The 12,500-nt window shown below is 48.6% G+C and overlaps 1 protein-coding gene across 1 annotated transcript in view; it reads left to right on the top strand.

Moving 5' to 3' along the window:
* The window catches only part of brsk2a (BR serine/threonine kinase 2a), a 152,923-nt gene that overhangs the window by 89,435 nt on the left and 50,988 nt on the right, over nucleotides 1–12,500 (top strand). Inside the window, exon 3 of the mRNA XM_079743012.1 lies at nucleotides 12,348–12,433. Coding sequence (XP_079599138.1) covers nucleotides 12,348–12,433 — 86 coding nt within the window. The remainder of the gene's footprint in view (nucleotides 1–12,347; nucleotides 12,434–12,500) is intronic.

Genomic DNA, 12,500 nt, shown 5'->3' with positions numbered 1-12,500 from the left:
CTCTTGCAGCTACTGTATGCATCTCTTTTTATGTTTCATGTTTATTCCTCTTATGTGGCAGACACATGCCATTAGTGCTCCCTCACTTCTTAAGTTAACAAACTCAGCTCAGAGTCTAACTTTCCGAGCCAGCTTTTAAGGGCCCATTTCCTTCCAGTTCCCTGGCCCCTACCAGAGGTCAATATTCCAGGGCTTGTTGAGGGAGTCCCATGCTTCCTGACCCACGGAGGGTGGAGAATCGACCAGCCGCCTTCAGCCTATTGATCAGCCTGCTGTGTCACAGGGCAGGCTGTGTGTGTGAACGTCAGCAGCCTGCTGGTGGTGGGGCTGAGGTATGTGTATTAATACACACCAGCCCGCCGCCTTCCTCATGAGTGACGACATGAACACACACACAAACACACACACACACAAACACACGCACACACACACACACAGACACACACACTCGCAGCTGTAGACGAGCAAAAGAACTTCCGAACTAACTTCTGATTTGTTTCTTTCTTTTGTTTATTCAGTGCAGCATCACAGACAAGCCTGGATGCTTTAGCTTCTGTGATCTCAACTTCATTCACTCTCCTATTATTTACCGTACCCCCCCCCCCCCTTAAATGCCACCAGAGAGCCCGGGTTTACCCGTTCATCTCGGTCTGTGTATTATTGTGTTTCTTGCTCTTTGAATCGGGTTGCTGTGGAAAAATGACCTTTACCCAGAGCAGCTCTATGGCTGCACATGGGCGGAGAGTGAGGCATTGTGGACATGGTGTGATTATTACCTTGATACCGCTTTCTTCATTATTATTGTTCTTTACGTATTATCGATTTTTCATCAGAGACCATTGAAGATCCTGTTGTAACTTGTAGGATCAATGTGATGAGGGTGACAATAGCAACAATATTCAGAACAAATGAAAGCATTCTCAGCCTTTGTTAATATACTGGCAGTGGTGGTGTACTGGCAACTTTATGAAACGTACTGCGAGATGTCCCCCTAATACCATTGTTCTCAGTGAAGGTGTGGTACACACATACACACACACACACGCACAAACACACACACACACACACACACACACGCATACACACACACACACACACTGTTGCCAACAATGGGTTTTGTCTGACGGTGCCCAGAAATCCTCTCCATCCCGCCCCAGTGTGTGGTGCTCCTCTCAAAGCCATCCATTATCTCTCCCTTAACCAGAGCCAAACCCTGACATGTACCTGCAGCAAGCGATGGGTGGGCTGGGAAATGCACTGGGATACTCTGGGCACCTGGTGCACACCCCCCCCATCAGGCCGGGCCTTTCTATGGATCACCAGAGCAACACACTTCATCTGTCAATGTGATAATGTGCCCCTCTGTCGAGTAGTAGATGAGCTGGTCGATTATTCTCCAGAAAACCTTCCATCAAAGGCAGAAACCAACAGTACGCTACATAAAGGGTAACACAGAAGCTCACAATAGAGACAGACAAAGCAACATAAGAACAAGGCTCATCGGTCAGCAAGTCACCATGTTCAGGGTTGCTTTGGCTACGGGTATCAGGCTGTTTAGGTCTGCTATGGTTACAGAGAGTCAGGCTGTTTATGGCTGCTGTGGTTACCGTCTCAGGCTGGTTAGGTCTGCTATGGTTAAGTGTTTCAGGCTGTTTAGGGCTGATATGGTTGAGTGTTTCAGGCTGTTTAGGTCTGCTATGGTTAAGTGTTTCAGGCTGTTTAGGGCTGATATGGTTGAGTGTTTCAGTCTGTTTAGGGCTGATATGGTTAAGGTCTCAGGCTGTTCAGGGCCGCTGGTCTCAAGCCTGAAGCGAGCCTTTTCTTATCTTAGGTTCATGTACCTGCTCCCGTAGGGCAGCACAAGGAGTCCATCTTCCTCTCCTCTTATCCACCCCTCCTCCTCCTCCCAGTGCAAGGTCACATTAACTCTCCTCCCCCTTCCTGAGGTACCCCGTCCCCTAATCCCCTCCCCCTTGGACTGGGACCCCCCATGGCGGCTTTCCTCTCATAATTCACGCACACGGGCGTGATGGAATGGGTGACCTAGCTACGACCTTGCCAAAGCTGTCAAAGAAGAGGGGGAGGAGGGGGGGGGGGGGGGGGGGGGGGAGGCCAGTGGTGACCTTTGACCTTGGGCTGTCATTAACCAACACGATGTCCGCAAAGTCATCCGGGGACGCGGGGTGTGTTGGCCTGGACAGACGGGCTCTGGCGTGGGAGCGAGTGATAGACGGACGGACAGACAGACACACGGACACACACGTCACAGGGATGATTAGAGAGACAGCATGATGGAGGGGGAGAGTGGGTGTGGGAGGGAAAGAGGGAGACGGCGACAGAAAGGGGAAGTGAAAGCCAGAGGATAAAGCGTCCAGGAGGGAGAGGGAGAGATGTAGACGGAGATAAAGAAACCAGTGAACAAGTCACAGTGATTCAGCCCGGAGTCCTTTGGATCGATCGATGTGTCGCTGTCATTGATCAGGCTCCCCATGTGGGGGAGAATGACTGATACGGTGATTATCAGCACTCCCTGCAATGCTCATGCTGGGTTGTGTGCGTGTGTGTTTGTGTATATGTGTGTGTTTGTGTCTGTGTGTGTGTGTATGTGTGTTTGTGTCTGTGTGTGTATTTGTGTGACTCTAATGAACACATTGTGGAACAAAGAGAGAGCGATGACATGGTCTGTGCTGAGAGAGAGAGAGAGAGAGAGAGGGGGAGAGGGGGAGAGGGAGAGAGAGATAACAATGGCAGGATAGTATCATAAATAAATACACAATGGGTATTTCTGTGCGTTCAATCTGATTCTCAGTGGGACAGGCTCAGCTGGAAGTGTTATAACAAATATTTCTGTCACCCTTTTTCCTTTCTCTTCCACACAAATGGATTTCAGAGGTACACGAAACCCACGGCCTCTCCCTTTCCACAGTCAGTATATGTACAGCCGGCCCCAAACACATAGACATTCAGCTGTTTCAAATATTGTCACTTAATATTATCTATCAAAGATACATTTGATCATGTATATTAAAAATGGCCATCTTAAATTCTACTTCTAACTGAATATACATATAGACATATTTTCTGTATAACTTTTGTAGTATTTGGTAGTACTTATTAATCTCTTTTTAATTGTGACTACTGTCCTGTACGTTAGGCTCCAACAGTTCTAAGCACTTCTTATCTCATTTATTGATTCAGGCTCATCAATGCATGTGTTTCCATGTAGTACTTAAACAAAAAACCTGCACGCCAGGACCGTCCATCCAGGTTCTGGGGTCTCGAAACAAAGATCTCTGGTTGGCTGGACGACCTTGACTCTGAGGTGACCTCATTGCCAGAGGGCGGAGCTTGCTTTGTGTTCAGAGTGGACTGATTGAACGTACACACACATAATGAATCCTGTCACTCGTTGATCGGCGCGTCGATAACTATGCATTTCAAATATATTTTTACATTTAATTCACGAGGCAGCTAACGTCAATCTATTCAAGAAGGGCTGAGGAGTGAGGGATTGAGTGTGTGGTTCTGAGATACACACATTTAGGCGCTTTAATTCACGGAAAAAGAGAAGCAGTCTTTGATTCAGAATGCTTTATTGGACATCGTTTGAGAGGGCAAAGGACAAGCAGTCAACTGTTTCTCTCTTATATTGAACCAAGAAAATCTCCATGAATTATTTTCCTGCATCGTGTGTTCCGAACCCATTTGGATGAGGGAAAACCCTGATATTGTCTCTGCTACACATGAAGGATTGGAGAGTCCACACTCAGACGCATGGTACTACGCACATAAGCAAGCCAAAACACTCACACCCATACACACATACACACACCCCTGCTTACGTTCAGCAAAATAATAATAATACCTTAATTATACCTTTACATACTGCTGCATGATGATAATACGCATAATTATACCTTTAGAATCCTGATGTGAAGCACCTTAATGCGACGCTAAGCTGACGTAATTAACTTTCTCTTTACTCTACCGAAATTGCTCCTCCAATTTCACTCACAAACAGACATGTTTAGTAAAATACACATCCATGAGTACATAACAAACCCTGTGTGAGTGTGTGTGCGTTCTGTGTATCTGTGTGTTTGTTTGTGTGGGTCTCGGTGTTTGGATTGTGTGTCTGTTTGTCTGTGTGTGTGTGTGTGTATGTGCATGTGCGTGCATGGGTGTGTGTTCACGTGTGTTTGGTGTGTGTATCTCTGTGTCTTTGTTTGCATTGTGCTCCTGCTTGGCTGTGTGTGTGTGTCAACGTGTGTTCACAAGTCATCGGCCCGTGTGGATAAAGAGCTGACTGAATCCGTTCCCCAGCGCCTGCCCCCTGCACCCCCCCGTCTCCCAGCCCCTCCCCCCCCACTTGCTTTCATCTCTCCTCAATCTCTCAAATGAGAATTTAAGCCGTCTCTCTTTTTTCATCTCTCCTGTTCCCTCTAGCTCGAACCATCACTTCCTAAGGTCACTTTACTCAACAAAAAGTTAAAAAACCAGGCGTGCCATTACAACATGGTCCTGACCTCCACCAGACCCTCCTGTAGTTCTGGTCTCTGTGACGGTGTTAAACCCCTGGGTGGACCTTGGACCACATTTTACAGTCACCCTGCTTAAACATTTGGTTCTTGTCTCTCTCACATGTCCTGTTAGACAGATACACACATACACACACACACTAACCATGTGAACGAGGTTCCAAAAGGAAAAATACCAGTTATTTGTTCTCAGTGAATGTTTTACACACATACACACTCATACACGCTCACGGAAACACACACACACACAGACCCACACAGACACACACACACACACACACACACACACACACACACACACACACACACACACATACACACACACATACACACACACAATGACCCACACAGTTCTTTGAATTTAATGAATTTAATTGATTAGATTGAGTTTCTTCTATGTATTTGTGTGTCTTGTATAGTGGTGGTATGTTGTCTATAGGGTTGCTAGTGGATTTGTTTCTGTGTTTCGCTATTTGTTTGATGCCCTCAATCTTTGAATTTTCTTTCCTGCATGTGCAGGAAAAACTCCCCCTTGGGACAGTCACACACCTGTTCTACTCTATTGTATTCTTACAACGTCTTCAGGTTTTTCTTTTGCCTTGATTCCTGTCGCTGACTATCTTGCTACCAAACCAAATAGTCCACATGATAGGCTTCTGTGTTTCCTACTTTATATTCCACTCATTCATTAGCTGTTGTCGTCGGGTGTAGTGTACGATGAAACAAGCTAGCCCAGCGACGGCGGGTGAATACATAGCGTTCTCTGAACCGGCCCGGACGCCTGTCACGGCCACTTTGATCCCTGATCGCAATATCAAGGGAGCGCGCCTGCGTCCCCCTCCGAGGGGAGGGGACAGATATGTCTGTTTTCCTTCTGGCTCTGTGAAGGGAAGGGTAACATAGACGGAGAGAGGGACAGAGGGCTAAATGAGTTAGAGCCAGAGATCTCGGGCCGGGGATGGGAACCGTGACAGGGGCTGTGATCCGGTGTTTTCCCCTTTCCTCTGAAGACGCGGAACAGCTCGTCGGTGCCGTGACATGTGTGACATGAATCTAATGGGGGAGTGTCTCTGTAGCCGGGGGGCTCGCATCTGATCGGCGTCCTCTGGTCAATGTGGGGTCCCGGCGTAGAGCAACAGGGATCGGGACGACAGCTAATCGTTTGCTACTTGGTCCGTACAGTGAAGAGCTGAGGTCGCGAAGCCTACACAATGGGCTGCATGCTTGATTCGGCCATATAGACCAACTCCCACCCCTCTGTCCCTGCCCAACTCCCCTCCCACCCTCCCGCTCTCCCTCCCAGTTGTTCCTCTCTCTCTCTCCCTCCCCACCTCCCCATCTCCCTTCCCTCCTCCCAGTGGTCCTCCCAGTGTTCCCCTCCCTCCCTCCCTCCCTCCCAGTGGTCCTCCCAGTTCTCTTCCTCTCTTCCTCCCTGCCCCCCTCCCTTCCTCCCCCCCTCCCTCCCTCCCTCCCTCCCTCCCTCCCTCCCTCCCTCTCTCTCCCAGTGCTCCTTCCAGTGCTCCTCTCCCGTTTTCCCAGCCCAGTTGTGGCCGGCGTCGGGCCCAGGGACACCAAGCCTCCTGGACCTGCAAATGACTCCGTAATGAGAAATAATGAATTGCATTAGATATATAATCTAACACAACAACATCCAAATCAAATCCTCCGTGATGAAAAGTGTTCAGCGGCTTTTTAATTTAGAGCAACAGCAGGTGGTTCCTCGGGGTCCCACGATGAGACAGACGCTGCTGTTGGTTTTTAATATAATATAACATTAATAACGGGATTTAATACGGAGTGCACGGGCTCTGCTTGCCTTCGTGCACACGTGACGATGTGCCAGGTTTACACTGAAAAATAATCAAATTATGTTTGCGCTTTTAAAAACCGACCCCGATATTACGAGCAGGACGCCGTGATTCATACGCGGGTGAAACAAGACGTATCGCGACGTACAGTTACACTCGCCTTTGGTTTCGATCAAAACAGACCTCACTCATCTGTTTAAAATGAGCAATCATGTCGAACACGTGCTCACAATCGATTGCTGATTATAGCAACACATGGTGATAATGAGGTGAACGCAGGCGCTTTATGGAAGGAGAAGATAACTAGCAGCCCGCTACCCTGATTCATTTCCTCTTCTCACATCCATGAAATTGATCTCGCGCGCATGACGGCATGCAATCTTTACCTGCCCCCCCCCCGCCCTGCGTAGCTAAATTGCTTTAGTGCAGCTGAAGGGGGCGTCGCCCCCCAGTCATTACACCGGCCTGCTATTGGTCACGCCGGTCTGCCGGTCAGAGGGCTGTCGCCCTGGGCGATGTCGTTCCATGCGGTGCTAAAACCACAAATGGTCCAAATAATTGAGCCCCAAAGCCAGAAATGTAGTGTGGTAATGAATTAACAGTAGATATGGCCACAGTCGCGCCGCCTTATCCATCTTTCACACTCGAGGAACCTGCGCCCACCACTGATGAAGGTCGCCCTGAGTATAAAGGTCACTCTGAAGGATGGAGGTCACCCTGAATGATGAAGGTCACCCTGAAGGATGAAGGTCATCCTGAAGGATGCGAGCGTTTAGCTTTGGTATTTCTTATTTAGTTGTTTTTCTGTTTAAGCAAAAGCCCCTTACTGTGAGTTCAGTGTAATTTAGAATCAGGTACGAGGTTTGGGGCAATTTGCTCATGGACACCGCGTACATTTACGTTTTACATTTCGGGCATTCATGCATCCAAAGTGACTTACAATAAGTACATTTGTCAGAAGAAAGAGAAAGAACAATATATATCGCTGTTGGTACAGTAAGGAGGTTCTAACAATATTAACAATCTCTAGGTTAACCCATTCCCTGTTTACAACAAAGATAGCTAGGATAAGACGCTACACAATGCTAAGTACTATTTTTAAGTTCCAGGACGTACAACATACAATTAGTTTGTAAGAGGGGTATTTTTAGGAGAGTAAGGGAGGGGGGGGGGGGGGGCTAGGCAGAGTCAGGTGAACCGCAAACACGGGGGATCGAACCCGGGACCTTCCACGTTCCCCAAAGACACACCTCCAACACCCATACTTCCACTTCTGGGACTACTCGCTGAAAGGTGGCAACTTGTGGAAGTTAATTAGAGCCGGCCTCGCGGCGGCGATGGACAGAAGGTATTTCATGGCGCCCTGCACCACTTCACAGGCTTACCGGCCCACCCGTATGCGATGTGGCGGGCCAGACAGGACGAGCCTCTGATTGGACGGACCCCAGAGATCCCTTCCTGCTGCCCAGGAGTCCTGTACTGAGCGCTCTGCTAATGGCTTCCACCATAATCTGCAACACAAATGATCCCCCGGCTCGATAACCAATTAGGATTTGTGTCCGTCGGCGGCGGCCGGGGTTGTGCTTTGTGATCGGAACGGACTGTACCCCCCCCCCCCCCCCCCCCCCCCCCCCCCCCCCCCCGAACCCCCACCCTCAACCCTAACCCCCACCTACCTGTGGTGCTCATTGATTCTCTGGAGTTTAGTGCTGTGCAACACACTTACAGCGAACAACGCAGAGCACACAGTAGGAAGACACGGAAGTAGGCCGCTTGTGAGTGTATGTGTGTATATCCTGTGTGTGCCAAACATGCATTTGTACGTGTGTGTGTGTGTGTGTGTGTGTGTGTGTAGGTTTGTGTGTGTGTGTGCGTGTGTGTGCAGATCCTGTACGCGCCAGACGTTCATGTGTGTGTGTGTGTATGCTATACATGCCAAACTTTCATGTTTCAACACAATTGTGTGTGCGTGTGTGAGTGTCCATCCTATACGAGCCAAACGTGCATGTGTCCCCGTGTGTGTGCCAGCGGTGGGTGTCCGAGAGGCTGCTGTTAATAAACACCTGATACAAGCCTCAGCGAGGGGGATATTAAAGGTGAGCAGCATGTCCAGGCTCACAGATGCTGGGAGATAATGAGATGGAGCGGGTGCCACTCACAGGAAGCCAGCCAAGAGAGGCACCTGCCACCCTGCTGACAAACATCCTCCTGCTGGGTTTGGCTTATGGAGAGGGAGAGATATACTGAATGAAACGAGGGACACTATAGCAAATTGGAAATCTATTTGTGTGTGTGTGTGTGTATGTGTTTGGTATGTATGTGTGTGTTTGAGCATGTGTGTGTGTGTGTGTGTATGTGTGTTTGCACGTTTGTGTGTATTTGTATGGTAAAGTGTTTGTGTGTATGTTTGTGTATGTCTGAGCGTGTGTGTGTTAGTATGTTTCAGCGTGTGTTTGTGTTTGAACGTGTGTGTGTGTGTGTGTGTGTGTGCGCCTCTGTGTCTGAGTGTGTCTGTGTGTGTGTTTTAGTGTGTGAGTGTGTGTATGCCTGTGTGCCCCAGTGTGTTTAACAAAACAGGTGTTTGGCTTGCCTTGTGTGTTCATGCACGTCCTTCAAGGCTGGGCCTCAGCCAATCCGTTCAGCGGCTGATAAGCTGAGTCTGTGGCGGTCATCCTTTAACGCCGCGACGACGCACAGTAGATGCAAAAACAATTCCCCAAAAATGCCCTCAAGCTGTCTTCTATCAATTTCAAAACCCATTTTGGATAAGTGTGCACTCATTTTGCTTAGAATTGTTTGGAACAAGTGTCCGAGCGGGAGTTAAGGACTTGGAAGTCAGGCCCACGCCTCGGCGACTCATGAACTAATCTCATCACTGAGTTGATGAGCTACATAACAGTCGTGTCTTGGCGCACTAAAGCTAATTTCTCTCATTTCAATTAACATGCAGACAGAGCTTAAAGGAAGCTTAGCGGGGGTCGCTAGCTCCTGAGCTATAGCTCACATTTCCGCGGCTCAGCTACCGGTGACACGGGTGGCATTAGCCCCCGCCGCCAGCTAGCTAGCTAGCTGCTATTTGCTACCGGGGCCGCAGGTGAGCTAGTGACGCTTATTAGCGGAAGGGATTAGCCGTGATTAGCCCCAGCTGTTATTCCCTGTGATACCTAAGGCTAAGCTGTGATACCTTGCGCTCTGCCCCAGGTAGCGGCTAGCTAGCTGCTAGCAGGGCCGCAGGTGAGCTAGTGCCGCTGTGTGGTGGTTCCGATAACGCTCATTAGCGGAGGGATTAGCCGTGATTAGCCCCAGCTGTTAGTCCCTGTGATACCTAAAGCTAAGCTTGCACTCTTTTTCAGTCTCGCAGTGCACTCAGCAGCTCATTCTGTTCTGGGTTGAGAATTAGCTTTTGGTTTTTTGCAAGGATAACCCCGGATCTATTTTTATTATTTCGTAGGAGAAGTAACGTCTCAATCCCGTACACGGCCCGCATCGGTTTCAGTCAGGCATATACATGTGTGTGTGTGTGTGTGCATGCGTGAATGCATGCGTGCGTGAGTGTATATCCTATACGTGGCAAACGTATAGGAATACGCAGAACTCCTTCCTCGATGAAAAGTGAAAAGAGGATCTGTGTGTGTTAGATAACTTTCTCCTGCATACATTATGCATGCAGACCAACTGTTTGTTTGGTATCTTGTAAATAACACTTGTAGACAAAAGTGGTGCTCCGGAGGATTAGGATTTAACAACAGCGCATCCTCCCTCAAACAAGGCAGATCTTTTATTTATTGGGGAGAACAGTTGCTGCTTGTTGCTCCAGACCGTCTCACTGTGTTCTGATATACAGAGTAATGGGTCTCAATACATATGCATCATTAATGATTATCATCCCAGTCCTTATTCCGTAGATATATCAACTCATGACGGTAAAATTGCGATATGTTGCCTCAATAAAAGCGTTGCAATGACTTTGTTTCATGTCGAATCAGGGAGCCTTTTATCCCGATATGAAGAAATACAATAAAAAGAAAGGAAAGCGAGGAACACTCCAAGGAGGGTTGCCTGATTTCATGCCCAGTCGAGCAAGCAGTCGTGCTCCACTCTGACAACAACACACTGGCTGGCGGTCGCGCTGCTGCCAGTGCAGAGCCACCGCCGCTGACTCCAGCTCACTTGTGAGTGCCCAGGACCCCTCGTGCCTGACACAAAGGCGAAGCGAAAGGCGCCGTGGCAACGGAGGCAGAAAGAATGGAATTGACAGGAGAGGCGACGGCAGAGATAGCTGTTCAGTCTGCCCGGCTCTTTTGGAAGATAAAGATGTACCGCGGTGTCGCAGTGGGGGGGGGGGGGATTGGCGCAGGGGAGGAGGGGAGAGGAGGAGGTGCTCTAGGGTGAGACTTGGACTTTGTTTACTCGGGTACTTCCTGTCCTACTTCCTGCCACTTACCCCACTACTGGATTCTCTCCCCCGGGGGCAGCCTCTACATGACGGTGATGTTGACGTGAATCTGAAGTGATCTCGTCGGTTCCCCCGGTGGAAGTCGCCGTTGTCTCCAGGAATAGCGTGGAGCTCTTCTCAGGGCTCCCAGGCAGGCGTGAAGACACTTCTGTGTGTTTCCTCAACGGTTTCCCTGCTGTGGTTTCCCTCACGTGTCAGGGCGTTAGCTTCAGTCCAAGTGTTGGAGTGACTGCAGGAGGATACTTCCTCAGACACTTTGGTGCAGGTTGGAGGCAGGCGCAGTGTGCTAATACTCTTATTTCATTGGGCGTGTTTAGAGATGCTCCGATACCATTATGATTCCTGAACTTGAGTAACGGCCGATACCAAGTTTATACCGATACAGCATCTAGCATTGTAACTACTAAAAGCACTTGTTCTTTAATATTTATTCGTTCTTATAAAAAATAAACAGAACGTGATAATTTACATTTATAATCTATAATTAGAATGATATATTAGTATACTTGTAGATAAGCGTCCATGCATCCGTGTTTTTCCGTTTTTAATTGAACCAGGGCCTGAAAAGCATCTGTCAACAATTTGGCCTCCCTTCTTCTTGATTTTGCTGTCCAGTACTGGTCCAGAGATTTCAGTACTGTAGAGATGGGGATGGAAATCGAGGCAGCATGCTTAATACACTTTGAAATCAACCCTATTAAATCTTAATTTTCATATCATCCTTTGAATCAATCTCTGGATTATGATCATTCATTTGGAAGCGCAGCATATTGAGGGATAAACGACTGCTTATGCTGTAATATCAGCCGGGCAGAGTGTGTGCGGTGTGGTGTGGAGTGTAGATTGGTTCTCTGTCAGAGGACACTGTTCTCCCCAACCTCTCGCCAAGGCACCTCACACAGGGTGTAAATTAATCTGTTTTTCTTCAGGAAGGAGGGTGCGGTGAGGCTGCCACTTTCCTTTTGGCTGTTGATTAACACGTAGTAGCTGAGCCTTTTGTCCCTCTCCCTCTCTCTCTCTCTCTCTCTCTCGCTCTCTCTTTATTTCTGCTTTGTGGTCAGTTTCATGATATACACGCTTTCCCTTCCCCTCAGTATCTCTGTTCGAGACGATGTCTTCGGGTCCTCACTGTTTTCAAACTCAAGAGGTGTTTGAGGTTGTGTTTGGTGCAGACGTGAGGTTGTGAGTATCTTTTTAAGGAAGGATTGCAGCAGTTGTGAATTGAACGTGCCATGCAAGACTCAAGCCAGCTCATCTGGGAAGATAGGCTGAGCCTCCTTGCCCAGGGACACCTCCGCACTTAGCCAGGAGGAGCCGGGTATTGAACCAGCAACCGATCCAATTCCCGCTGTACATCCTGAGCCTCTTCCACCCTGAATAAGAATTATTAACTAACTAATTCTCTCTCTCTCTCTCTCCCTATCTCCCTCTCTCTCTCTCTCTCTCTCTCTCTCTCTCTCTCACAATCTTTCCATCCCTTAACCCCTCTCTTTTTCTGCGTGTCTCTCTCCCTCCCTTCTCTCCCCCATCTCTCCTCTCACTCAGGTGGAACGAGAGATTGCCATCCTGAAGCTGATCGAGCACCCTCACGTCCTGAAGCTGCATGACGTCTACGAGAACAAGAAGTACCTGTGAGTATCCCGAGCTGCTGGTGTATTCCTCTCCTCCAATAATCACGCTATATAATTCCAAATAATG

This window comes from Pollachius pollachius (genome assembly GCF_949987615.1).
Source record: "Pollachius pollachius genome assembly, chromosome: 9".
In the NCBI taxonomy this organism is placed as follows: Eukaryota; Metazoa; Chordata; class Actinopteri; order Gadiformes; family Gadidae; genus Pollachius; species Pollachius pollachius.
This window is presented reverse-complemented; position numbering and strand designations above follow the sequence as displayed.